General features: G+C 39.3%; 1 protein-coding gene across 1 annotated transcript; it reads right to left on the reverse strand.

Moving 5' to 3' along the window:
• Positions 1-342: 342 nt before the first annotated feature.
• DSC1 (desmocollin 1) lies at positions 343-23,572 on the reverse strand (the record flags this gene model as incomplete). The annotated part of the gene is made up of 16 exons (XM_082290400.1): positions 343-540; positions 1,308-1,544; positions 2,620-2,741; positions 5,397-5,630; positions 7,175-7,390; positions 8,548-8,690; positions 8,897-9,156; positions 10,569-10,754; positions 11,642-11,776; positions 13,936-14,102; positions 15,284-15,428; positions 16,339-16,494; positions 17,676-17,795; positions 18,270-18,472; positions 20,984-21,068; positions 23,534-23,572. The coding sequence occupies 16 exons, from the start codon at positions 23,570-23,572 to the stop codon at positions 343-345; spliced, it is 2,646 nt and encodes an 881-aa protein (XP_082146526.1).
• Positions 23,573-25,090: the final 1,518 nt, after the last annotated feature.

Raw genomic sequence — 25,090 nt, forward strand, 5'->3', positions numbered from 1 at the left:
CTTCTCCAGAGCCAAATACAAGAAAATTTTGAAGCTGGATAATTAATTAAAAGAATACCAAGTTTTGCATTGTGAGTAATCACAAAGAATGTAAAATGCAATCTTAGTAGAAACTAGCATTACTATATTAACCTAAAGAAAAAATATTTTTAATCCCTTTTTTCTAATAGAATGTGTCCAGTGTAAGAAAATGTAACTTTAAAGCAAGAGTTATTTACACTCTCACCAGTCTGTCTTAATTTGGATAAACCTCTGCCCTCCTCAATTCCAAAGTACCTAGTATCACAAAAGTATGACAGCCACTTATTTACAGGGTTTTTTTCAGCACAGTGAAAGGCACATTTATCTTTTGATGCATGTTTCTGCTAATGTCCTAAACTTGGGTTCCAACTGATCTAAGAAGTCAAGTGCCTCTTCTTCATGCTGATCACTGCAGCAGCCTACAGAGCCAGCCAAGGATCCTTTTCCTTCATAGTTATATGAAAGGAGATAATCTTCAGAATGCTTCTGTTCTTCATCCTGTCTGCATAGGTGCACCTTCTGGATAGGAACAGAACAGATCTTATTATTTTCTTAAATTGTTATCCTAAACATATTGCAAAAAAATAAGTTCTTTTTGATTTACCTTTCATTCAATTATTTTTAATCAGAGTGTGTCCTCTAATGGATTCCTACATACAAAAACATGCACATGATTGGTCTATATCATTAAGACTACAAAATAAAAGTATTTAATAAAGAAATAATTTCTACTCATCACGTAAGTAACAATAAAAGAGGAAGAACCTGTTTAAATAACCTGTTAAGCAACTAAAATGCACTGAAAATTAGAAGACTGATTTATACATAACTAGTTAGGCAAGTAGTGAGAGTTTTTTGATCTCCAAGAAACAGAGTGACTACATTTCTAATGCTATACCTTCATTCCTGCTCCACTGCTAAGTTAAGTATGAGGTTTAAATTAGCACAAAGCAAGCAGCTGGAATAAAAGCAAACAGACATTCTCAAAAAAACTCACAAAAGCTTCAGTAATTACTCTAAATTATTCAAAATTAAAAATAGCACACTGCATATAGTTTAAGCCAAAAAAAGAAAGTAATTTACACTTATGTCTGAAATATGTCAAGAATTACTCCTTGAAAGAGCAATATTCTGAAGGGGATGCAAAGGAGCAAAAGAGAGGAAAAATGAAGTGAAACCAAAGCCAGAAAGCCACCTTCCTAGCACATTTACATGTCTTCCTTGAAAAGTCTGTATATATTGACCATAACCTACACTTCAAAGAAAATCAGTTTCAGAATACTTACTTCGCCTAAACGAGGATGTGTGAAATTATGCCACTCTGAGTAGGAGTATCTACAGGTATCCATCATAGGCTGTCCTCCTCCTTCTTTAACTGATCCCAGAGTCTGATGTCCACCTCCCTTGACTGATTCCAAGGTATGCCCTCTTCCTTTTACCATTTCAAATGTTTGCTGCTCTCCTGTTTTTACTCCATACCCTCCTTGATCACATGTATTTTGTAGAGGAATTATATTGTGATCCTAAACAAAACAAAACAAAACAAAACAAAAAAACAGTAGTGAGGATATCTTTTCCTTGCTTCTGTTTTTTTCTTTTTAATTCAAAAGATGAAACGGCAATCAGATAGAGTCACAACTGAAAATTGAAAAGTCTCCATCTTGGCACTGTGGTATTTTGAACAAAAGGCTATCCTTAGATCTTAGTGTATAAAGATCAATAAATCATCTTTGAAAAGGTTACTATGACAGAGTAGAGAAAAGAGAGGTTATCTCCATTTAAATACGAGGTGCGATCAAAAAAACTACGGTTTTATCCCAGTGAAATGTATATAATCTATATACTAGTTTATAATGGCACATTATGCTTCACAGGCAACAAGAAATGTGACACTTGCCACCATAAGATTTCTTGGTTTTCAACATGAAATATCATTTTTAAACTTATCTCCTCTTTTTGGGGAAGACAATGTCAGGGGGTGGAGTACAACAGAAAAGAGGTCTAAAGAGCGAAGTTCTTGTGCATGAACGCAGTCCTGGACTGATCTATGTTCATGGCAGATGGAAAGAAGTTTAGATGCCAAAAGCAAGAAAAATTGCATAAACATGGACTGTTTATGAAATCAACTCCATTTGGGGTCATTTTTCAGGGGAAAGGCAGAAATTGCACATGCAATTTACAACAGCTATCTGCTAAATAAAAAAATCCTTCTCCAAGGAAAAATAACGTTTTGCCATAAACACATATTCAACACAAGCAAAACAATACATTTCCATCTAATCTCATTGTTAAAAATGACTGAAAATGTTATTAAAATGTTCACCTGAAACTTCCAACCAAATCCTTAAAATCTGCAAGAATTACAAGCCACCAGCCTAACGACTACAAGGTATGTTTAAATGTATATGGTGCTACCACCTGTGCCTAAATAAGATTTTTCAAATTCTTGTTAAATAGCAAAGTACATCTAATGACCCCTACATTGATTGCTTATTTCCTTTAGCAAATCACTTACTTGCAGGTGGTCCTGTTCTCAAACTGCAATGCTACGGACATCTTAATTGCAAGTTTCTCCATTGAAACAAACAGACAACTTACCATCACTTCTTCTCCTGGAGCTTCTGTGTTTGAAATGATTAAATTGTGATTGGCACAATCATCAGTCACCTGCCGGTGCATTACCCCAGCACCACAGCAGCCACAAATTGTGATCAGGATTACTATGGAAAAGGAAATAATACCATAAACTTTATGTCATAATGGGATCTACTTATATTAGATAATGAATTTTAAGGGCCCAAGCATCAACTATGGTTTCAAAAAATAATTAATTTCCAAAAATGCCCATACTCAGAGCTGTATATATTCACTTTTTTTTTTTCAAACAGCATAGGGAGTATTCACTGCATTGTTGAATTATTTCATTTTTCTAAAGCACAACCTTTTTTCCCAAAAGAAACTCAAGAATCCTTTATGAAACCACTGTGACTTACACAATTTCATAGTAATGAAAAATTTAGATCCAAATCCAGGTGAAAAATTGCATCTTACGCCTACAATATGGTCGTACATAACATAAGATATTTTTCATCTCTGAATATGCAGATGTCAAATTATAAGGAACTAATATGCAAGCTAAATGTCACAATATCAGAAACTTCTGCTTCACAGGAAAGGTCAGCAGAACCCTGGAGGACTTCCAGCACTAAGCTACAGAACAGTCTTATATAATCCCTTGTATTGATTTTATTCTTCTTAATAATACTGCTTTTTGCTGTCAGAGACTCACCCAGAAATGACTTGGAATAAAAGAATCATGTACAACTAATACCTCTCCTAAACAAATGACTACACCTTTCATGCAGATAACCATTGTTTTCTTCACTTTTTGATAGCTTAAAAATAAAGAAGCCCACGAAGAACAGAACAGTTCTGCTTAACTGCCCACTGAGCAATCTGATCTCTGAACATATGAACTTCTGTGAAAATCGGCCAAGAGACACTTTCAAGCTAATTTAGCTTCTGTAGCATCAGCTGTCAGTGAGATCTGCATCAGTGATTCCAGCAGGTTGCCTCCTGATGCTGACAGATGGGAAGAAGACATCCATGACAGCACTGAGGATACACAGAATAAAACCTATCCACAGTCAAGTAAAGGATCTGTTTGCAAGTGCTGCAGTCAAGAGGCAGTGAAAAAGAGGTAGATGGTATTTCACCAGTTCCTCTATTTCATGTTCCCACATCTGAAAATTCCACCTTCGGACTACATCCCAAATTTGGGTACTTGCCCTGTTGAGATAAAACATTGATCTAGCTAGCCTTCAAAACATGTCCAGTTCCCAGCGTTCTAGCTACTTAAGTAAGAAGAGCTAGCTGTGATTTAACAGGAGCAAGACATTTTAACTATTACCACAAAAAATGGGTAAGAAGGAAGAAAAAAAAAACCCCAAACCTAAAGTCTGAAATAGTAACTACTATAGCATGTCTTCTGTGTTTATTAAGGATATTATTAGTCAGACTATATTTGATTTTGGCGAAAAAAAAAAAAAAGACTTGGGTATGCTTTTATGTATCACCATCATTGTCTCACTGGTTAACAGCAATATTACCCTTCTCAGAATCTGCAAGGTTTTGGGCACCTCCAGTAGTACAACATACACTCAAGGTTTTGGTCTGTTGTGAACTATTCAACCCGCCCTTTAATGTTACTGCACCTCAGCTGGGGCAATCCTGGTTGCATGTACAGACTGGGGAATGAGATACTGGAGAGCAGAGCTGCGGGAAGGGACCTGGGGGTCCTGGCCACTGGCAAGTTGAACATGAGTCAGCAGTGCCCTGGCAGCCAGGAGGGCCGGCCCTGTACTGGGGGGCATCAGGCACAGCATCGCCAGCTGGGCAAGGGAGGGGATTGTCCTGCTCTGCTCTGCACTGGGGCAGCCTCACCTCAAGTGCTGGGGGCAGTTTTAGGTGCCAGAATACAAAAAAGACATTAAGCTCTTAAGAAACCACCCAAAGGAGGGCCATGAGGATGGTGAAGGGCCTTGAGGGGAAGCCATATGCGTAGCGGCTGAGGTCACTTGGTTTGTTCAGCCTGAAGAAGAGGAGACTGATGGGAGACCTCATTACAGTCTACAGCTTCCTCACAAGGGGAAGCACAGGGGCAGGTACCAATCTCTTCACTCTCGTCAGCAGTGACAGGACTCAAGGAAATGGCATTAAGTTCAGTCTGGGGAGATTTAGGTTGGGTATGAGGAAAAGGTTCTTCACCCAGAGTGTGTTTGGGCACTGGAACAGGCTCCCCAGGGAAGTAGTCACAGCAGCAAGCCTGACAGAATTCAAGAAGCGTTTAGACAATGCTCTCAGGCACATGGTGTTGTTCTTGGGGTGTCCTGTGCAGGGCCAGGATTTGGTCTAGATGATCCTGATGGGTCCCTTCTAACTCAGTATATTCAATGGTTCCATGATTATCTGGGCTCTTGTAAAATCCCTTGTGGAATCCCATGTCTCAGATACTCCATATTTTAGTCCACAACACAAGAGAAATCACAAAATGCTTTGGGAAATTGATTTCAGCATTCCTAGAAACAGAAATGTTTCTAGAACTCACGAACTTTTTTGAAGTCTTTTGGTTCAAGTGCAAAATGCATCTCACACAAAATAAACAAATGAACAAAAATCTACACACAGTAACTACAGCACAAGATGAGAGCAGGAACATGTGATACTGATAAAAATAGAACAGGTACATTAAGTCAGTGACAACAACTATATAACCTGCAAAATGAAAAATGTTTGAAGCAAGTTTGAATGAGGTTCTCTCAGGTAATTTTATAGCTATGAGAATTGCACTTTGTGTTTAAAAGAAGTGTACTTACGCAGCAATAATAACGATCCTAAGATCATTGCAAGGATGGCCCAGAGACCAAGGGTAACATTTCCACCAGAAAGCTGACGAGTTCTGCCGTCGCATTCAGTTGGAGTAACGCAATCGCAGAGGTTAACTCTTACAATGTTCTCGCCTATCTTTCCTCCATTATCAGTCACACTTACAGGAATTTCATAAATTCCATATGGAATATCACTCTTTGGTGAAAGATACCAAGAGTTATCTGTAAAAAAAAGACAAAACCAGATCTAGGGTCAACAAAACCTGCAACTCAGTTGTTACAAATGCGACCATAATCACAGTTTTCCCTTCTGTTACAGCTATACTGCTACCAGATCCACATAAATTAGCTTAAAGTTAGATTAAATGTGTTGATACAAAACTACAGCTTGAAAGGTTTTATACTTTCAGCAACTCTTAAATGTTAGAACTGAAAAAGCATACCTTATACAACCTTCTGAAAACACATGCTTTGAAACTCTGAAGTTGATTTAGTTCATTATAGGAAATGACACTACTTGGGCTTACTAGTAAAGACCATCAACTAAACTGACATTTATTAAAAAGATTTTTGGTAGCATGATTAGAATAATTAATTGTAAACTTAATTTATACCTCTTCTACTCTTTAGTTCTATGGCTGTATTCAGTGAGAATGACTATTTCCAGTGGGGAAAAAAATCCATTTAATCTGCTGCCCTGTTTAGAGGCAATGATTAATGACCGTATGCTTTAAGGGGCAAAAGAAATAACTTGTGAAAAAATGTACAAGACTTGACACTGATGTACATAATGGCTGTTTTATGATGAGCTATATGAAACAACATGTATCATCCAAAATGTGGGTTTCAATTTGCCTAACATAAAACCTGAAATTCAATGTCTTTGCTTTTCAGACTTTTCCATCTTTTGCCTTTCTTTAGTGAATATATGATGGAGCACTTCAGAATCAGACCCTTTTCAACGAATTTATGTCACCATAGTAGCAACTGCATGTTGCTGCTCTTGTTGCCATCATCTGGTAACCACCAGGAAACCACCACCAGCTATAACTTTTTAAATCAACAAATTTTAGGAAACAGTGATTCCTTTGCTAATAAGTTGTTCATCTACTTCTATAAAAATTATAAAAATAAAAAAGATATTAAAGGAGATAGTCAGGCTTTCTTTCACCCAGCTCAGCTTTACCAAAAGTGTGCTGGGTAATAGCAGTACTAACAAACTTCAAGAATTTTTTTTTGTCAGCCTATAATCAATTTTAGGTAAAGTTTCAGTTTTCCAGTTCTCCACCATAATAACAGACTAAGAAAAGTTCTGTTTTTCTTTGGAATACTAGCCATTTGATTCTTAAATAGTTTATGAATTATAAATCTATAGTTCCTTTTCCAGTTCCATATAAATTATGAATTTATAGTTCCCCTTTGATGCAATGCATTACATCGGGTTTTGTTCTTTCTCCTAATCTTCTTACATCATAACTTCACACAGCAGCTGATTGCTGACCCAAGGATGCTGGGGACAGATTCTTAATTATGCTTTAAGAGACAGATATGGTATCTTTCCCCTTGCCTTTGGGATGCCAACAGTGCCATCTTCTCTATGGATCCCTTACCACTAGAGGGGATAAAGCCCCACAGTAGCTCCACTGACTACACCAATTCCAAACAGAGACTCATCCAATCCATTCTTGCAGACCACGCAAGGGAGAGACAGCAAAGCCTCCTCTGGCAACCTGCAGCTGAGTGAGGAGGAGGAAGCTTTAACCTACCATCGTGTGGAGTTAACTTCCACATGGAAGCCAGGTTTCGGTCAGTTATGCGATACACAAAGGGTGCGCTGTAAGGAGCCTCATCTCCATCCTGTGCCGTGAGGCAGATTGGTTTTCTGTCTCTGCACATGATATAGTCCGTTTGAGTGATTCGTGGGAAGTTCTTGTTGCCAGGCACAATGCAAACCTGAATTGTTCCAGTGCCGGTTTTACCATCTAAGAGATAAAATAACTAGATTTAGCACTTACTTCTAACATTCACATACTGCCTTCTAGTCCAAACTTTCACAATTAAGTATCATCAACTGTAATACCCATGTTTAGAAGTAAGGTGGAAAGCAACTGCTGATTTAGCCAGAGAGAGAGGGAGTTCTCACAGCCCTGTCTTGGCTGCTTCTTTTTGCTTGGCTGGTTGCAGATGCATCAGCAGCTCCCACATCTTCATGTTCTGCGTGTGCAGACTGTATTTTGTTGAGCAGGTGGGTCTGTGTGGGAACACATACTACTCTAACAGAAGGATAAGAGGAGAAAGAGCTCATAAGCCAGGAGTAAAGGACGCTAAGACAAAGAGAGACAAAAGGAGAAAGTGAAGATTTCCAGCTTTTTAACTTCAGAAAGGAGAAAATTAATTATACTTTCCCTACCTTCACCTCCCCTGGGAACACAATCACTAAGGAAACAGGAGACTTCTTTCTGTCCTCTACCCTCTAAGTCACCAGGCATTCATTAGTGGCATATACTATGCCACCAGTCTACATGCAAGAAGTGAATGAACTCTTCCTCCTAATTACAGTTTTTCCAACACACAATTGGTCAATGCTTGTATATGCATCCCAGTGAAATTACATCAAGTCTACTTTTTAATCCTTTCTCTAGAAACAGTTGATTGCAGATGCCTTTATCATGTTTACTTCATAGACAACAGAAGTTCTACGCAATTTAGATTTGTATTATTTACATTTAACTTTAATATGCAGACTTGGACAGAGTTAGAATTTTTTGCTGCAAGGTCAACAGCTTGTTTGCAAAAAGTCCTCTCTACTTTCTCTGTTGTCTAGCTCACAGATGCCAGGAGATACCATTTAAAAAAGAATAGTCAAGAAATAGAAGAAATATAATCCAAAGGAAAATCTCACAGTTTAAAATTACTGAAGGATTTTAAACAGGGCAGATAACTTCTCAAAACAGGGATCTTGCCTGATTTCTAAAGGCTCTCCTTGCTAAATAATATTCTCTAAGCATTTTCAGAGCTATCACAAAGACAAGACAATGGACTAGGTGGGCCACTGGTCTGAACCACTACAGTTGTCCCACTAAGTTTGCACATAAACATCTGTTATAGACCACAGAAAATGCCAACATTAAGTACTCACTTCTGTCTATTGCGAGGACTGTGATATTGCATTGACCTCGTCTCATTTCTCCTATGTCTCGGTCCAAGACCCTAACAGTTCTGACTTCACCTGATCTGTCATCTATGTTGATCCAGTTACACTGGCCAGGTGGTATCCGGTATCTGTGAAGAATAATTTGTCTTGTTAAAGATCCCTAATGTAGCACACGTGTATGTACACACACACATATTTAGATACATGTATTCATATACACTGATGGGTGTGCAGGTGCACACGCATATATACAGCCTCAACAACTATTTCCCCTTTCCCTTATCCCACCCATGCTGTACTCCAAAATAACCCAGTAGGTAAGGTTGTTTCATACCTTATGCCCTCACTATTTCCAGTTTCTGGATCTTCTGCTACATATCTCCCAATAGCTGTCCCAATATCTTCGCATTCTTTAACGTCCAAGCGCAACAGACAGGGTTTAAACACCGGTCCCTCATCCACATCCAGGACATGCACAGTGACAGAGCAGGTGCTCTGGGAAAGTTGCTGTGAATGGGGAGCCAGCAGGTAGGGTGCCTCATTGTTGACTCCAATCACCAAAACCCGTTGCTTGGCAGTTTCGTAGTCCAGTCCCTGTAACAAAGGTGGAGTGTTGGTTTTTTTCCTTCAAACAGTATAAAACTTAACATTGTTTTCACCGCGCCATTATTACAGCTGAAACTGTACCACATTTATTTACAAAAGAAGCCAGCTATCCTCAAATATCCACCTTGAGACAGAGTAAAAGGACATGATTTTTTAAAAAAAAAGTTGAGTTTCAAGCTAGTCAAAGAAAAGGGCCTGAGAAAACACCCCTAACAAGACAAGCAGTACCACTGCAAAATTTTGGATAAATAGTCCGAAAATTAATTACTAAAAGACCAGAAAGCAATTAAATGTTGTGGAGGATTTTCTTCTTCCATATTTAGTTGGCCATTATTTTAGCTTGCATGTATTTCCTTTCCACCACTAACCAATCACACTTCTTTCTAGTAGCTACAAATCCACCTGAGAATTTAAGGAGTTGGCACTAAGTAGCTACCATTTATTCTTCAGACACCTTCTCCAAAGTCATCATATGCCTTTAATAGAGCTAATTTTATCCTAAAGTCATAATATTCTCTAGTCTACTACAGCGTTACAATAAATGTAAGAAATTTCAACTGTGTTCATATACCAGGGACAGAGCTTTAGAAAAAATTCTAATGATTACAAGTAACAAAAAACCCACAATAATATAAATAATAAAAAAATTACTGGCATCTCTATCTCTACAATTTCAAATTTTAATATTAATCTTTTCTGCTCCTTAGAAGTTACCTTTTATGGCAGTTTTAACAGGTAATGAAAAAGAGGCATGAAGAGGCAAAGGGATGTGCTAGAGTACAATGCAATTGGCATTTTACCTCATATCTGCAAAGCACTTATAACAAGGAACAAAACTGACCCAAAATCTTATATGTATATGGACTTCCTCACATGCCAGAAAAGTAAATCTGAAGTCAGGACACTGCAAAATAAAACCTGGAGAGCTTTTTGCTGAAACAGTGAGTTTATTTAACTCCCTTATTTAACTCCCTGAGAGAACAAGACTGGAGAAGGTGCTCAACCTTTCCCTGCTTTGCCACTCTCTTATTTCTGTTATTCTGGTTAAAAACCATGAAGCATTCCTCAGTTACATCTCTAAGTCTAAACAACTCCAGCTGTGGAACCAGGCAAAAGCATCAAGCTCTTCTGAAATTTTAAACCAAATTCTTTGGATTCCAAGCACACAAAATTGAGGAACAGTCGGGAAGATTAATTATGTGTGTTATGTGCCACACACAAGCCTCAACCGCTGTGCCTGATGCAATCTGCTCTTCAAGAGAGTTCAGGTCAGAAGAAAGTCTGATGAGCCTGACAGTTACAGATATTCTTTGAATAAGAAATGATTCCTAGATTGTTGGTTTTAAACCCAAAACTTGAAAATCCATAAATTTTCCTCTAGCCCTTTAATTTTTACTTACCTTAACAACACACAGTATTCCTTCGTTTGTGTTTTTGTCTGTTGTAATTTCAAAGGCCTGGTCATCATTTCCTCTTATAATTTCATATACTGCTCTTGAGCCAGGTGAACCAGGTTCATCAAGATCAACAACAGAGACTCTCAGTATTTCTACACTCACTCTGTTTTCCTCCACTCGTGTTTCATACTTGGAGTACACAAAAAAAAAAAATTAAATCAGAGAATACTGTTGCATGAGGCAGGACTAGAAGAACATCATATTTAAATAAGACTACTTCAACCTAAGGGGTCAATTTACCAAACTGCTGTATTGATTTATTTTGTTGACTTGTTTCCATAAATTAGTGTATTTTCCCCACTCCTTCCTTATACCCTGCATCAAACAGTAAACCTTTCCTGACAGCACAGTTGAAATACCAGCTTCTTCATACACTCAAACTATCACTGACATAATTAATTCTGGAATTCTCCTTCCAGGAAAGGTAAATTAGCACAGTTTCCCTCAGTTACATCAGCTATAGATTCTAATTTGCATACAACATGATCAAGCTGAGAATTAGAAAAGGCATTGGGCTAAATTAAAAAATATATAAATTAACAAACCAACAAGAACTTGAAGAAAAGCCAAGAAGGATTAAATACATCTCTACTCAGATGGCAAAAGATAAAAGGATTTTTTGTATTTTTTTATCTTTTTAAAGAGCTGTGTTATTCTCTACAAGCCGAAGAAGAGCAGATAAGAGTGATTCTCAATTAATATTGCTGATAGTTCACAATAGTGAACAGAAAGGGTAAACTACATGTAATCCTTATGAATAATGAATTATTTTTTCATACATTTCGTATTACAAAATCTCCTGTAGTTTATGAGATGTGTACACCGTTATTGAGACATACTCTTTGCCCTGAATCATATACATGGCTGGAATAAGCAAAGACATTTATATTGGCATTAACTGTCTCAGGGCATTAGATTTCATATTTGAGGGACTGTCCATCAGGAAATTAGAAAGGGGATGAAAATACTTTTTTTTTTTTGACCTTCATAAAGACATTTTACTTATGCAGACTTACTTGTAACTGTTTAAAGGATGGTGCATTGTCATTTGTATCTTCAATTTTGACGACAACTGTTCCTGTAGTGCACAAACCAAAAGGCTGACCTGCCATATCTCTCACTTCAACTAACAAAGTGTAACTGGGTACGAGCTAAAAAGAAGAATAAAAGCATAGAGAAGTTTGTCATACTCACTTTTTAAATTGCATAGTTACACAGAGGAGTAGAACTAAATGTTTCACTCCTGTTGCACAACATTGCTCTAAATTCAGTGCTCCTGACAAAATGAGACAATTCGCTTTGGGGCTTTTTTCACTATAGCTCAAAAGGAAAAGCAGCAAAATATTTTTCCGTGGCTAAGCAGTGCTGAGCTCAACACCTGTTAGTAACGTGCATGCTATATCTTGTATCAAAGAAAGCTTCTCACATCATCAGCATTATTTTCCAAAAACCTGAAGTTTTGGAAGATACAGACGACACACTTTCAGCTGTTATTTGTCTGCCCTTTGGAGAAACAGAGTATTCCCTTAGGTTGCCAGCAGGTAAAGTGTTTCGATGCACGTCTCTTATTTCACTGAGGATGAATGAAAACTGCTGCGACCAGCCTCTGTCTGGGCAATACAGGATAAGGCAATGCCTGCCATTTCTCAGTCTGGCGCTGAAGGAGTCAATGTCCTTATCAGTTCCAAGGGGCTCCCTGATAAGCAGACCACTTAAATCCCTGACTTGAGCCAGAACAGCAGAAAGCTTTTTTTTAATGCGAACAACCAAGCGGAAGAAAAGTGTGGGTGGAGGGGAGGGAACACAAGACAGTACAGAGGGATTAGGCAAAAAAAGAGTAAGTCTGTAAATCAAGACAGTAACTCTAGTTCTGAATGCCTGGAAGTAGCATTCAGTTTCTCTGGTGCAGGAAAGAAATCTCATGTTGTATTTCGTAAGTTTATCTTTAAAAGATAGGCAGTGGACTAGTTTTTCAATCCTTTCTTCTTCACTGTGACAACTTCCTTAGTAGTCACAGTGATGCTCACAATCACTGCAATTTTCTCTGGCTAAAAAAGTTGAGCACTGTATCTGCATGTGCAATATTTTGCAACATTCTGTTTTATGTGGACTTTCAGCCATGAAACAACATAAGTATGCCATAATGTAACTCCTTCAATCTTCAGAAAAGATGTGCCTGTAGCAATGTTTTCTAGAATGACTGTCTTATGCTAGAATTATTATTTTGAATTACACGTGCCTGTCATTTTTCTTCTAGCATAAACTATCTCTCACATGACATTCTATCAAAAAAAAGAAATCTTGTATCTTATTTGCTTGAAAGCCAGCTGCTAAAAATAAATGGGTGGCACTTTATTTTTAAGAAATGGTATATTACTGTTTAGGTTTCAACTATTGGAGATATTTCTAGGTAATAAGGGATGATTGACTACTTCCAGAGAACCTGGTTTATCTTCTCTGTGAAGAAGCAAGAAGCACTGCAAATCAATCTTAATTAGGAGGAAAAAGTAGCTTATGGGACTCCTGAACACAGAAAGAATAAAAAAGCCATAGGTTGAACAGCTGAGCAGTAGGAAGTTCTCTGCCAAGGTTAGCTAGAATATGGTAATCTATGCAGAAACTCTCTGGACTAATTACAGGTCTCTGAAAAGCTTCAGAAGGTCCTTAGAGACATTAACAACAATGGGTAACAGAAGCTACGTCTGGTGATTTCCATGCCAGCATTTCATAAAATCATAGGAGGGCTTGGGTTGGAAGGGACTCTAAAGATCATTTAGTTCCAACCTGCCAATGCCATGAGATTCCACCCCATAAGCTTCCATCCACTAGCTCAGTTTTCTCAGGGCTCTGTACAAACTGGCCTTGAACACTTCCAGGGATGGGGCATCCACAACCTCTCTGGGCAACCTGCTCCAGTGCCTCAGTAGCCTCTGAGTAAAGAATTTCTTCCCAACATCTAACCTAAATATCTCCTCTCTTAGTTTAAAACCACTTCATGTTGTCTTATCACTATCTGCCCATGCAAAAAAAGTCACTCTCCTTTTTTATATGCCCCCTTCAAGGACTAAAATACTGTAATGAGTCTTCTCATCCCTAGGCTGAACAACTCTCTCAGCCTGTCTTGACAGAAGAGGTGCTCCAACTTTTGGATTTGAACTTCTTCACATCCCTCCTCTGGACCTACTCTAACAAGTCCATGCCCTTCCTGTGCTGAGGAGCCCAGAGCTGGATGCAGGTGGGGTCTCACAAGAGCTTAAGAAGCTATCTGTGTGCACTAGATGACAGCTGAGAATGTTTCAAGAAAGATCACCTCTCTGTCCAGCTGTGGCAGTAATACAGAGATGACACCAGTGTCACCATGTAAAGAAAACGCTGGGGTAATTGGTGGGGTTTGTGACACAATGCGGTATTTCAACGTGGTATGCAGAGTATAAGGCTCATCTCTGTCCTCTGCAATCACTTTTCCAACAACAACACCTGTGAACACAACACAGCAATTTTTAGTTCCAGAAAAATCTGCAAATAGTAAAAAATTATTTGAGTGGGTATTTCTGTTTTAAACATGTGAAAATAGCTATTTGATCATTTAGCTCTAAATGAAAATGGTATCTAAAGCACAATAAATAGCAGCAAAAATAAAGTAATGGTGTAAAATTATGTATTTTGTCATCTGGGCTTTTTTTTTCATTCTTAGACAAAGTTGTGATTATTGCAGCTGTCAAAAAAGAATAATCAAAAGAAATAATGGAAGTTTTTATTTCAATTAGTGTTTTTAACATTGACTTCCAATTAAGCATCTCAAACACAGCTGAAAAGCTGTTGTCAGGGGGCTGGAGCTTTCTGACATGGGTTAAACTGCACTACCACTTCACACAGCAATGCTGTACCACACCCCATAGCCCCAGTGGGTTTGGAACTTCTTTTTAAATCAATAGCTCACACAGTAAGAAGTACAGCAGTTCGGAGAATGAAATGCAAGTGGGTTTTTGGGATAATGGGGAAGACACCTTGCTTCCTTTTTTGTGAAGCAAATCAGACTTTCCCCACTCTATGATCCTGGCCTAGGAGATGAATGGGGAATGGGAAACCGTGGCTCTTGCATTCCTTATTTTCTGGGGTCCATCATTCTCCCAGCTTTTGTTGTTTGTTACACAGCACAGGAAGAAACAGGCAAATCCCAGCCTTTTACACGTATGGGCAAAAGCAAAACTTTCTCCAACCCTACCCTCTCACAGGAAAAGTCCCACCTTAGTTCGTTAGCTTGGACATACACTGTAAGCTTAACCAAAGGAATTTTACACCTTAGAAAATCACCTTTTTAATTGTTTAAGAGACTTTTAAAAACATTTTATAGAAACAGATGTTTTTTGGATAAGTAACATTCTTAAATTTTTCAAATCATTTTAGGTACACTGAATCACAGTTTTTAAAACCTTCTTCTAACAACACTTTTCACTATGACTGAGATGACAATTTGGAATTTCTAATCATTAAGAAATCTTCAGCTGCTCTTTGCAAATTCAGCCTTTGCTGTAACATAATACTCCCCAGGAAATCCCACTGAAATGTCTTAAAAGGCAGGATTACATCTAGTCATACTGATATGTAACTGAGTTGAGTAGTGGTAAGTGTGTTCAGTGATTTAAAACAATTCTTACCAGGTTTGGAATTTTCAGGGACACAAAATTCAAAAAGGTCTTGTGTAAAATATGGAGCATTATCATTATCATCCTCTATCCTGATTGTATGCAAAAGTGGTACTTCTGGTGAATAACCATCTGGAGTGGTTGCAAAGCAAATGATCTGTAAGAAAAATTCAGTGCTTAAGAAACATGCAGTATTATTACAATTTTAGTTCAATGGAGGAGTCAATAAAATGAAATGAAATATAGTGTGCAAAGCCCATCCTTCTCAAGAACACGCTCTTCAGGCACATGGAAGGGGATGTGACTGGTATCTTAGAGTGAAAGCAAAACAAAACCTTTGAATGCTTTCCAATCTTTCCCCCTTCCATTCTTCACACACTACAAGTATTTTAACCACTTTCTCCCTGACCCCTCCTCCAACTCTATCACTTTTTCCAAGTTTCTTGAACACATTTTATTTCAGGTGTTTACAAGGCAACCTCAATTACCAAAATTTAGATGTTATTTACAACAAAACAAGAGTAAGAGCAAAACTATTTGCCCATTCTAACATAATCTAATAAAATGCAGCAATAGGTACTGAAAATTACCTATTTGGAAGCTGTTTCTACTAATTGCCTTCTTACACTTCTCAGCCAGTAGAGAGAGCAGTGTACCTTGTTAACAGAACTGAACAGCGTGACTCAGAAAACCACAGCTGTCTAGAGTTTACCTTTATTTTGTTTTTCTGCAGATATTTTAAACATTCCCTGAAAAATTCTTCCTAGAAGTGATGTAAATCCAATAGCTCACTATATTTATGCTGCAATTAGAGATTAAGCAGTGAAAAGCAAAACTCAAGATCCAAGTGACCAGCTATTTATTTACTTGCTACTGATTTTATCTCTTCAACACCAAGGATATCACTCATGTGATTCCAGATCTTGTTTTCTGCCATTTCCCCTGCAACCCAACTGTCAAATATATGCATGACAGATTAAGGAAAATTAAATATACATATATATACATATATATATATATATATATATATATATATATAATTATATTTACACAACATAGGCCTGTACCTGAAAACTTGGATACTGTTCACGGTCTACCGCACGAGTAGCGAAGATATTTCCAGTTTCTCTTTCTATGTAAAACAAACCCTTTGGATCTTGATCAATTCCTGGTCCAGTTGCAGAATAATAAATTGTGTAGTTCTGAGCTGTATCTGATTGGACCTATAAGAAGACATTTTTAAGCCCAAGGAAAAACAGTAACAGCATCTCAATACATTTCCCCCTTTTCATGATCATATTTAGCACAAACAAAAACTTCTGTAACAAAAAAACAGACTTGATTTACAGTTCACAGAATAGGAGAACAGCCTGCCATGTGACTGCCTTCCTTTATAATGTGTGTACATAAGAAGGGGAGTTAATTCAAACTCATAAATATCTAGAACTATTGAATTAGAGAAATGGCAGTATGTAAGAAACAAAAATTGAAATCAAATCTCTCTAGAATACTTCACACACGAGGCATATTCAGATACAGAGGGCTTATTTCTGAAGCTGTTCAAGAGACTTCAGTTTTAGTGCATTCACTGAGAACATGGTTTGCACATAAAGAAGAAAAAAGTGAAGGAAGGAAAGGAGGAAGAAAGACCACATAGTCCAAGAGATATGCCAATTCAGATAGCATCTGCATGTCATTACAAGCACCAAGGAGGCAACATTAGACTTATCTATTTATAAACACTCTTCTCTCAAAATACTTTCCTTATTTACTGGATGCCAGAAGTTAGGAGGGTAAGATTAGTAGAAGAATGATTGCTCTACACAGACTCTGTTATTACACTTGTCTCTACACATCTGCTACCAGGCACTCTGTAATCTAGTGAAGGCTAGATGGATCTATGATAACTTTAGTTCTTGCATTTCTCTTTCACGCCTACTTGTTTTCTTCCAGTAAGTACTTTTCTGAACAACACAGGCCATACTCAGTCTTCAAGGCTGAAGGTACACACCTTGAGCTCCAGAAAGGATGTAGACAAGCAGGCAAAATTTACCCCAGCCTGTGTTTACAAAACCTTTTTCTAGGCAATGTTTAGTGGAGGGTTGTTTGCTGCTGCTTTTCTTTTAATTACACAGACTGATTTCCAGGCCAAAGAGCTCTCTTTGATAGTAAGTCTCTCTCCTTTTTTCAACTTTTGCACAATTCGATTTCACTCCAACAACTAAGATTGCAACTTATTTCAGGCACAAGATCATGAAATATACAATGAACAGGACAGAACAAGATGGAGAAATAATAGCAGGAATGTCATCGGTAGGGAATACAACACAACTCATTTCTTCATCATAAAAGTCACATACAAAACTAGCATGGCTCATAAAATTAAGGTTCATACAAAATGTACCTGCTGTATTTGCAGTGGGAAAGGTCCCAGTGAGTTCTCTATCATGACAGATGGAATAGGGCCCCACCTTCTTTTGGTTCTCTTGAGAACTGTATCTCTAGCATGCCTGGTCTTCGGTGTCTGGGTCGAGAAGATAAAAAGACAGATGAGAATACATCCATACATTCTTAACTGCATATATTTTTGCTTAACTGCCATCCTGCATTTCCATCTTTTTCCCTCCATTCCAGTCTTCCTACTGACAATTTGTTTTTCCAAGGTCTTCATTTCTGATTATATCTGTGATAATATTCCAAGCTTTTTCATTTCTTGTAATACTTTGCATGAATAATATCTGGTTTAATTCCTCAAACGTGGCTTTTAAGATTCTTGACATTCCTGATTATGCTACTTGCTAGCATCTCCCATTTGAGAAAGGAAATCTGCTGACTAAAGGAACACAGTAATCAACGATTGCTAAATAAAAATACACTCTCCACCGGTATTTTGCCTGATTATTTGAATTCTAAAGTTCAACTACAGATACTCGGCATGAAGCTGTACTCTGTGAAAAAGTATTTCAAATAAGTAAGGTATCTTGAAATAAAACTTAACCTTTTTTTCTTCTTCCACCAAGCTAACGTGTATTTTCTTTTGAACTTGTTCTTGAATGTCCTTAAGTAATATGGTAAAAGTCTTTTTCTCAGCAGACAAAGAAAGAGCAGACGTTGTATACACAGAACCATCTTCTAGAACCTTGAAGTTACCATCACTGGAACTGATAAACTCTGCAGACTGAAGGCATTCTTTCAGATCAACTGTAAGAAAAAATATTCAGACAATAACTCAAACAGCAAAAACCCAATATCCCTCACAAAACGAAAGAAACCCATGCCCCAAGTAAAAATTATATTTATTGACACATAGTCTTCAAAAGCTTGTCATTCAGTATTTAAGCATCACACAGATTTTAAAACCTATTTATGCACTCAGATTCAACCAAGTTTTCATTAATTTCCACTCTTGTTCATTAGTGTTTCCTAAAGGACATGGCTGCTTTGTGGATATTGCTCACGAAACACTATGAAACTGGTAAAACTATAGAAGCATCAGAGATGAAATTATGTACATTAAATGCAAAAAACATTGCAGACATGCCCATTATTGGACCAGTAGCTATTACATTTGCCTCGTGCTCCATGCCCTACAATATCAGTGAAGACGATTAATTAATGCAAATGCCCAATGGTGATATTACATCTTGGAAGTTTTGCCCTCAGGAGGAAAGCACTGGCTGGTACTATGTGATTTAATAGGCTTTGGAGGACAAAGGCCTTTAAATTATGAGACAGACAGATGGGAGAGATAAAGACTAACTCTAGAACAAACAATTAGCAATTTTTTAATATGTATGTGATAGAGTCCCATATAGGTAATTTCAGCATACTTCCCAGGTATTTTTCATTGCATTTGCTATCATTTTTGGCTAAAATAGATTTTTTGTACTTGAGTAAACTCAGTTCACCAGCAAGTAGTTTAGCACTACAGCTGGAGAAAAAGCAAAATCAGGATATAACCACAGCCCTAACCAAGAATGATTTGGTACCCTGAAAAGGATGGAAGTCAGAGACTCAAACTCCAGACAAACGATCATTGCAGAGTACAAGAGGTGTGTCAAATTCTCAAAATGAATACTTTGCAGTATTCTTTCAATGGTATCATAGTGGGTGGAACACTGCTGTATGAAAGCTGTTTGCAAAATTCACAAGGATTCAGAATTTCATCCTGTATATGAAGATGACATTTTCAATAAATTAGATTTCATTTTGCTTTCAAAACTGCAAGAACAAGTGGGAAGCATAATTTTAAATACGTGATTTCTTCTTCCTCTTGAGTCTGTCCTTTAAAAGCACAAATAAAGATTTCCCAGACTTTCTATGGTACTGCAGCAGTGACTCCTATCCTCTTTCATCTGTACAGTGCAAATGGAGTATTGAAGAGAATATCACAGCCTCACCTAAATGTACCTTATACTGCTATTACAGCACTTCATTTCCAAAAATACCAGACTAGAGATTTTGTTTCTGGTGGTTATATGAGTCAACACTATGCTCAGTTAGCTATAGTTTTGTGGGATTTTTTTTCTTTAAAACCTCTGGTATAAGATATAAAAAACCTTTACAGTAGCCAGGAAAATACTGACTAACTTCACTGTCAAGGTATGGTCCTTGTATCAATGCAAAATATTTCTCCATAAATGCTTAAGTAATGTCATTTGAGCTATAATGATTGTGTTAAAAGTTTTAGGGGGAAAAGAAGTTTAAGTTCCATGTTATGCAATTTCTTTCACAGCACTGCAGTAACATGAAGTTTTATTTTTATAAATTAAGTTTATTTACATATGGAAATGTTGAAGTCTACGAAAACTCACACAGCTGTAGCAGCCTTCATTTTAAAATTTAAAAGTAAGGTCAATTAATTTCCATTATAAAGCTAGATTTTCTGAGCAATTGTGATGAACTAACAATTCACTTTATTTGTTCCTTCTATAGAAATGTGGATTAGGACTGCAGACTTGGAGCATATTCCCCTGTTGTCGTAGGACTCACAAAGGGCACCTCTAAATCCTCAAACTCAGTCTCAAGCAGCACAGAATCCTTCAGCGCCTCCTATGCCACACCTTTCAAAGCTGCCTTTGAAAGACTGGTCTGAAAAAAAAAGGTGTGGGGTGTTTTTTGGTCTCTCCTATTCCTCCCAGCCACCTGCAAGCTGCCCTAAACTGAGACAGACTGTCCAGTCAGATGGGACCACTCTCCCAAACAGAATGTGCATGCAGGATACCTCTGCAACACAGCCGCTCGTATGCCCTGAATGCCCCAGCACTGCTGAGCTGTGTTCCACAGAGCAGCAGCCTCTTGGTGCCTGATAAAGTGGGCTTTGTCTTCTTTTTTTCATCTTTTCAATTGTCCACATGACTTTCTTCTTCATATGACCATGGGTTATGGGTGCAGTTGGGAATATCAAGCATTTATTTAAATGGTAAGCCTCAGACTCCAAATTTTGAAAATATTAAATTCTGCCATTTTAGTTTTAAATACTGTACCCTGACAATAGCTCTTTATGCAAAAGTCAAATGGATGCATGGAGCCGGTGTTCAAATCCATAACAAACACAGGGCGTATCCTTCATAAAAAGGCTGATCCAGCTGTTTAGCTGGCTGTCCAGTCATCCATCCATTCCATAAAAAAAAAGTCTCCTCCACTGGTAATAGCATCTCCAGCAAAGGTGCAATGTTGTGTTGTTAAGCTGGGAATCTCATAGTTTCTCACCTCTGCCAACTAACGTGTCAGCCTCTAGTTCAGAAGGAACATGAAAAATTACTTTCTTGCAAGCTTCACAGCACAAACTCAGCACCTAGAAAACAAATGAAGAAATCAGGAAAAAACCCCACATAATTACACGGTATTTTGAACTAGACACTGATGCTGACTTTGGTTTGTTTGTTTGTTACGACAAGCGAGTGAAACAGCACAGAAAGCACTCCTCCCTAAAAATTCAGGTACTGTGCAGCACAGCATAGAAAGTTTTAAACTGGAAACAAGATCTGACTACTGCTCCTGGATTTGTCCATGGCTCATGTTTTGTTTTTTTTTCTAAAATCACTGCACCACTGACATTAACGGCAAGAGTTCTCTTTGACTAGAAGATTTTGCCCACACTACTATTTCAGGAGAGAAAAGATAAAATACAGCTTCGCTGTGCACTCCCTCCAACAGCATTCCTGGCCAATTTAGATCCAAGGTCTCTAAATATTAAGGTTTAATTCATCAACACTCAGTTTGGTAGAACTGTGGTGATGCTAAACATTAAAGGGACAAGTGTCTCATTAAAACCACATGATGACACTTGCACTAATACATATCACTTTGCATCTCCAAAGTGCATTCTCAACAAACTAATTAAATCTAGCCTCAGCAATTAGATATGACATAAATAAAATGTCATGTATCGCAGTCCACTCCCATATAACCAGTTACAAAATAGGTCCTCCTAAAAATTCAAATGAGTAGTAGATAACCAGACTTCTTTCTAAAAAGAATCACATACAAAGATTTTCCTCAGCATAGAGCAAGTGAATCCTGATCTCAGATTATGTGTGTGCTTTTGCCTAGTTTCTATCTCTAGGTTTAAAATTGTAATCCAAAAATCACACAGACAATTAAACAAAGATGTAGAAAAATGTAAATAAATCTATCCACCCTTTTATGTGCATTTACTCTTTCAGGATGAAAGTCCAGCAAAAATGGAAAAGCACTTTTATTTTGCACATACCTTTAGAATTAAAGGTATAAAGGAGTAAATAGTTAATGAAAATCCTGAAAATTACTTGTGATGCTTATTAAGAAAATATTTAAATAAAAATACTTTAAACTCTTAAAGACATTAGGACCCTTCAGAAAAAAAAATGCAGTGTCTGCACCATAAAAGCTCTTCATATAGTTCCTTATATATATACAGAGATATAAAAATATGCATATATACAAATAATTTAAATATCCCTTCTTATGTATTAGTAGGCTTTCCATATTAACACACACTTAATAAAACACTCTCTCCTGAAAGACCTTGCACTATTTTTTAAGTTATTGAAATCGCAACATCTTTTTACACTGTTCTGAAATATTTTAAGAATCAATAACATCTAATTTTTAAATAGTAATGCCAAGCTCAGTTTGCTGTCAGTAGAAAGAACGATTGAGGAGTTAAACAAAAGTAATTGATAGTTATTCATGGGCATCAAGACATAAGGAAACATCAGGTAAAAATAAGATGTGATGTCCTTTCACTTTACGCAAAGAAGACACCTCAGGATTTTTTTTCTTTGGGTATTGTTTTTTTCTGCTTGACAGAAATTTTTTTTTTATTTTTTATTTTTTTCATTAAATGTAAGAGTAAAGTTGCTTGCATTTTTTTGGGTTTTACTTGAATATCCTTGCAAAGGCAGGTACACAGTATCTGAAATAGTAACATTAAAATGTGCATATATAATTAATATTAAAATAATAAATTCAGTTCTTCAACACTATCAAGTATTTTTCTTTCACAGGCTCAAACGATCATCTGCCCTCTTTTTGTGAATGCAATGATAAGAGGGAGAGAAGGGGGTAGGAAACAAAAGACAAATCACTTTTACTCATCTACTATAAATTAAAATAAAATTTGAGAGAGAACTCCCCCGCTCTCCCCGGCAAAGACCTTTCTGGAGCCGATAATTATGTACAAATACAATAAACTGAAGGCAAAGGAAATCGCTGAAAAGTGTTCCATGCACAACTAATTCTTTCAAAGGAGCTCAACACGCTGTGGCACAATCCTTCCCACGGCAAAGGGACAACCAGGTGAGACGCAGACGGGGGAGATTTAAATAAAAAGAACTGCGGTTTATTTTTTCTGTGAATAACCAGCAGCAGCATCAGCGACCCGAGCGTGTGCCCGTCGCGTAACCTCACGGCAGGCTCCAAAAGCCACCCGACCACCCGTCCCAACGCGAGCTGCGCATCCCACTGCATTCCTCCTCGCGCCGAAGCCCCCCGAGGTGCATCCCGCGGCCGCGCAGCCTCCCTGCTGCTCTGCGCCCATCGCAAGGGCCCCGCCGAGGAGAACCCCGACTTGGAGTCAGGAGCCAGAGAGAGATCACCCGCTCGGAAGTCTCTCCGGTGCGCTGCGCACCCGCGGTGAAGCAGGAGCAGCGCGGACGAAAGGCGCGGCCGGGTGCCTGAGCGGCCGGGCCGCTCCGCTGCGCTCCCCCCGGTGCGCACCCACTGATCCCACTGATCCCACCGATCCCACTGATCCCACTCCCTCGCTCCCTCACTCACCAGGAGGCCGAGGATGAGGCGGGGGGCTGCGGGGGCCATGGTGCGCGGGGCTGCGCGGGAAGGGGGGAGCCGCGGCCGTCGGTGCTGCCACGGCGGGCGAGGGAGCGAGTGCGAAGTGGCCGCGGAGGTGGCGGCGTGACTCCGCGGGATCCCGGCTCTGCTGTCCCCTCCCGTCTGCCACAGGAGCCGGCCGGTGGGGAGGGTGGGACCGCGCGCGGCAGCGGCGACTTTAATTACTCCCTTTTTTTTTTTTCGCCTTTTGGGTAATGCCCGTCCCGGGCACGGCGCTGGAACACCCCGCCCGCCCGCCGCCCACCTCCGCGGCGAGGCGCTGCCCGTCCCCTCCCCTCGCTACCCCGCCCCGCCGCGGCGCCGGCTGCGCGCAGAGCGGAGGGGAGACGCGCCCGGGACAGCTCTGCCCCCGCCCCGGCGTGCCGCTCCCGGGCGCGGCTCTCTCGCCTCCCCTCCCTTCTCTCTGCCCTTCCCTTGCGTTCCCTTTCCGTGCGGGCCGCGCTCCGCGGGGCGCAGGTTCTGCGCGGGCGGGTCCCGTCCCGTCCCTTCCCGTCGGGGCGGTGCCGGCCGGCGGCCGTCATGGCGGGCCAAAGTGCCCCGCGCCCGGAGACAAAGTTTTGGATTTTTGGCCGGATTTCTTCTTGTTGGGACGATTGTACTGATCTATGTGAGGCCGAGCGTGCTCGCCTGTGGCTCCTGGAGCTCTTCGGAGCGGCTGCAGGTGAATAAAAGCCGAAATAACAATAACAAACCCGGAGCCGCGGGTTGCACGCGCAGGAGGTGGGCTTCCCATGGGAACAGCCTGCACTCAAAAGACCTTTGAGCCTGAAGCAAGGAATTCTATTCTGTTTCTATTGCCGGCTACATTTTATTTATTTCTGAGTTGTAGCTGGTGCGGAAGCACGCCAAAAAGGGGATCGAGTAGACTGCAGTATTTGTTTACATTTGTGTACATTGCAATTCACACTTCAGGAGCAAAAATTCTGGAAAATAAACCTTCTGTTTCTTACAGTTTCAAGCTAATCAGTTGCACCTGACAGCATGAGACATTCACTGCTGGACGTCACCAGTAGTGACTGTAGGTGGCAAGAAGGTGGGGAGGGGTAAAACCATCGGGCGGTGGCAGTGGGATGTGCACGTTTGTGTGAGCATGAGAATGCTGGAATGCCTAAAAGCATGGCCGTGTTCCCCCTCTAGTCATGTGGGCATCCATAGAGCTGTGTGACGAACTAGTTACATACAAAGCATTCTGGGTGCAGGGCACTATGATAACCTGTGGTAACCTGTGATAACTTGTGATCATTCACAGCTATGTGCTGCAGTACTCCAGGGCATGTTGGTGTTGTAGGATGGCTCTGCTGATGGTTGCACCATAAACATAACAACACTGCACTGAATTCCAGCATACCGACTCTGTGGGAGCAGAGGAAAAAGGGCTGTAACACTTTTTTTTTTGTTTTGTTTGAACTGGTAGAGCCTGATTTGTCCTAAGAAGCAACCTCACATACCTGGCTGTCCCACTTCAGGTGTTCAGATAAGCACAGA

The sequence above is a fragment of the Coloeus monedula genome (genome assembly GCF_965178545.1).
Source record: "Coloeus monedula genome assembly, chromosome: 1".
NCBI lineage: Eukaryota > Metazoa > Chordata > Aves > Passeriformes > Corvidae > Coloeus > Coloeus monedula.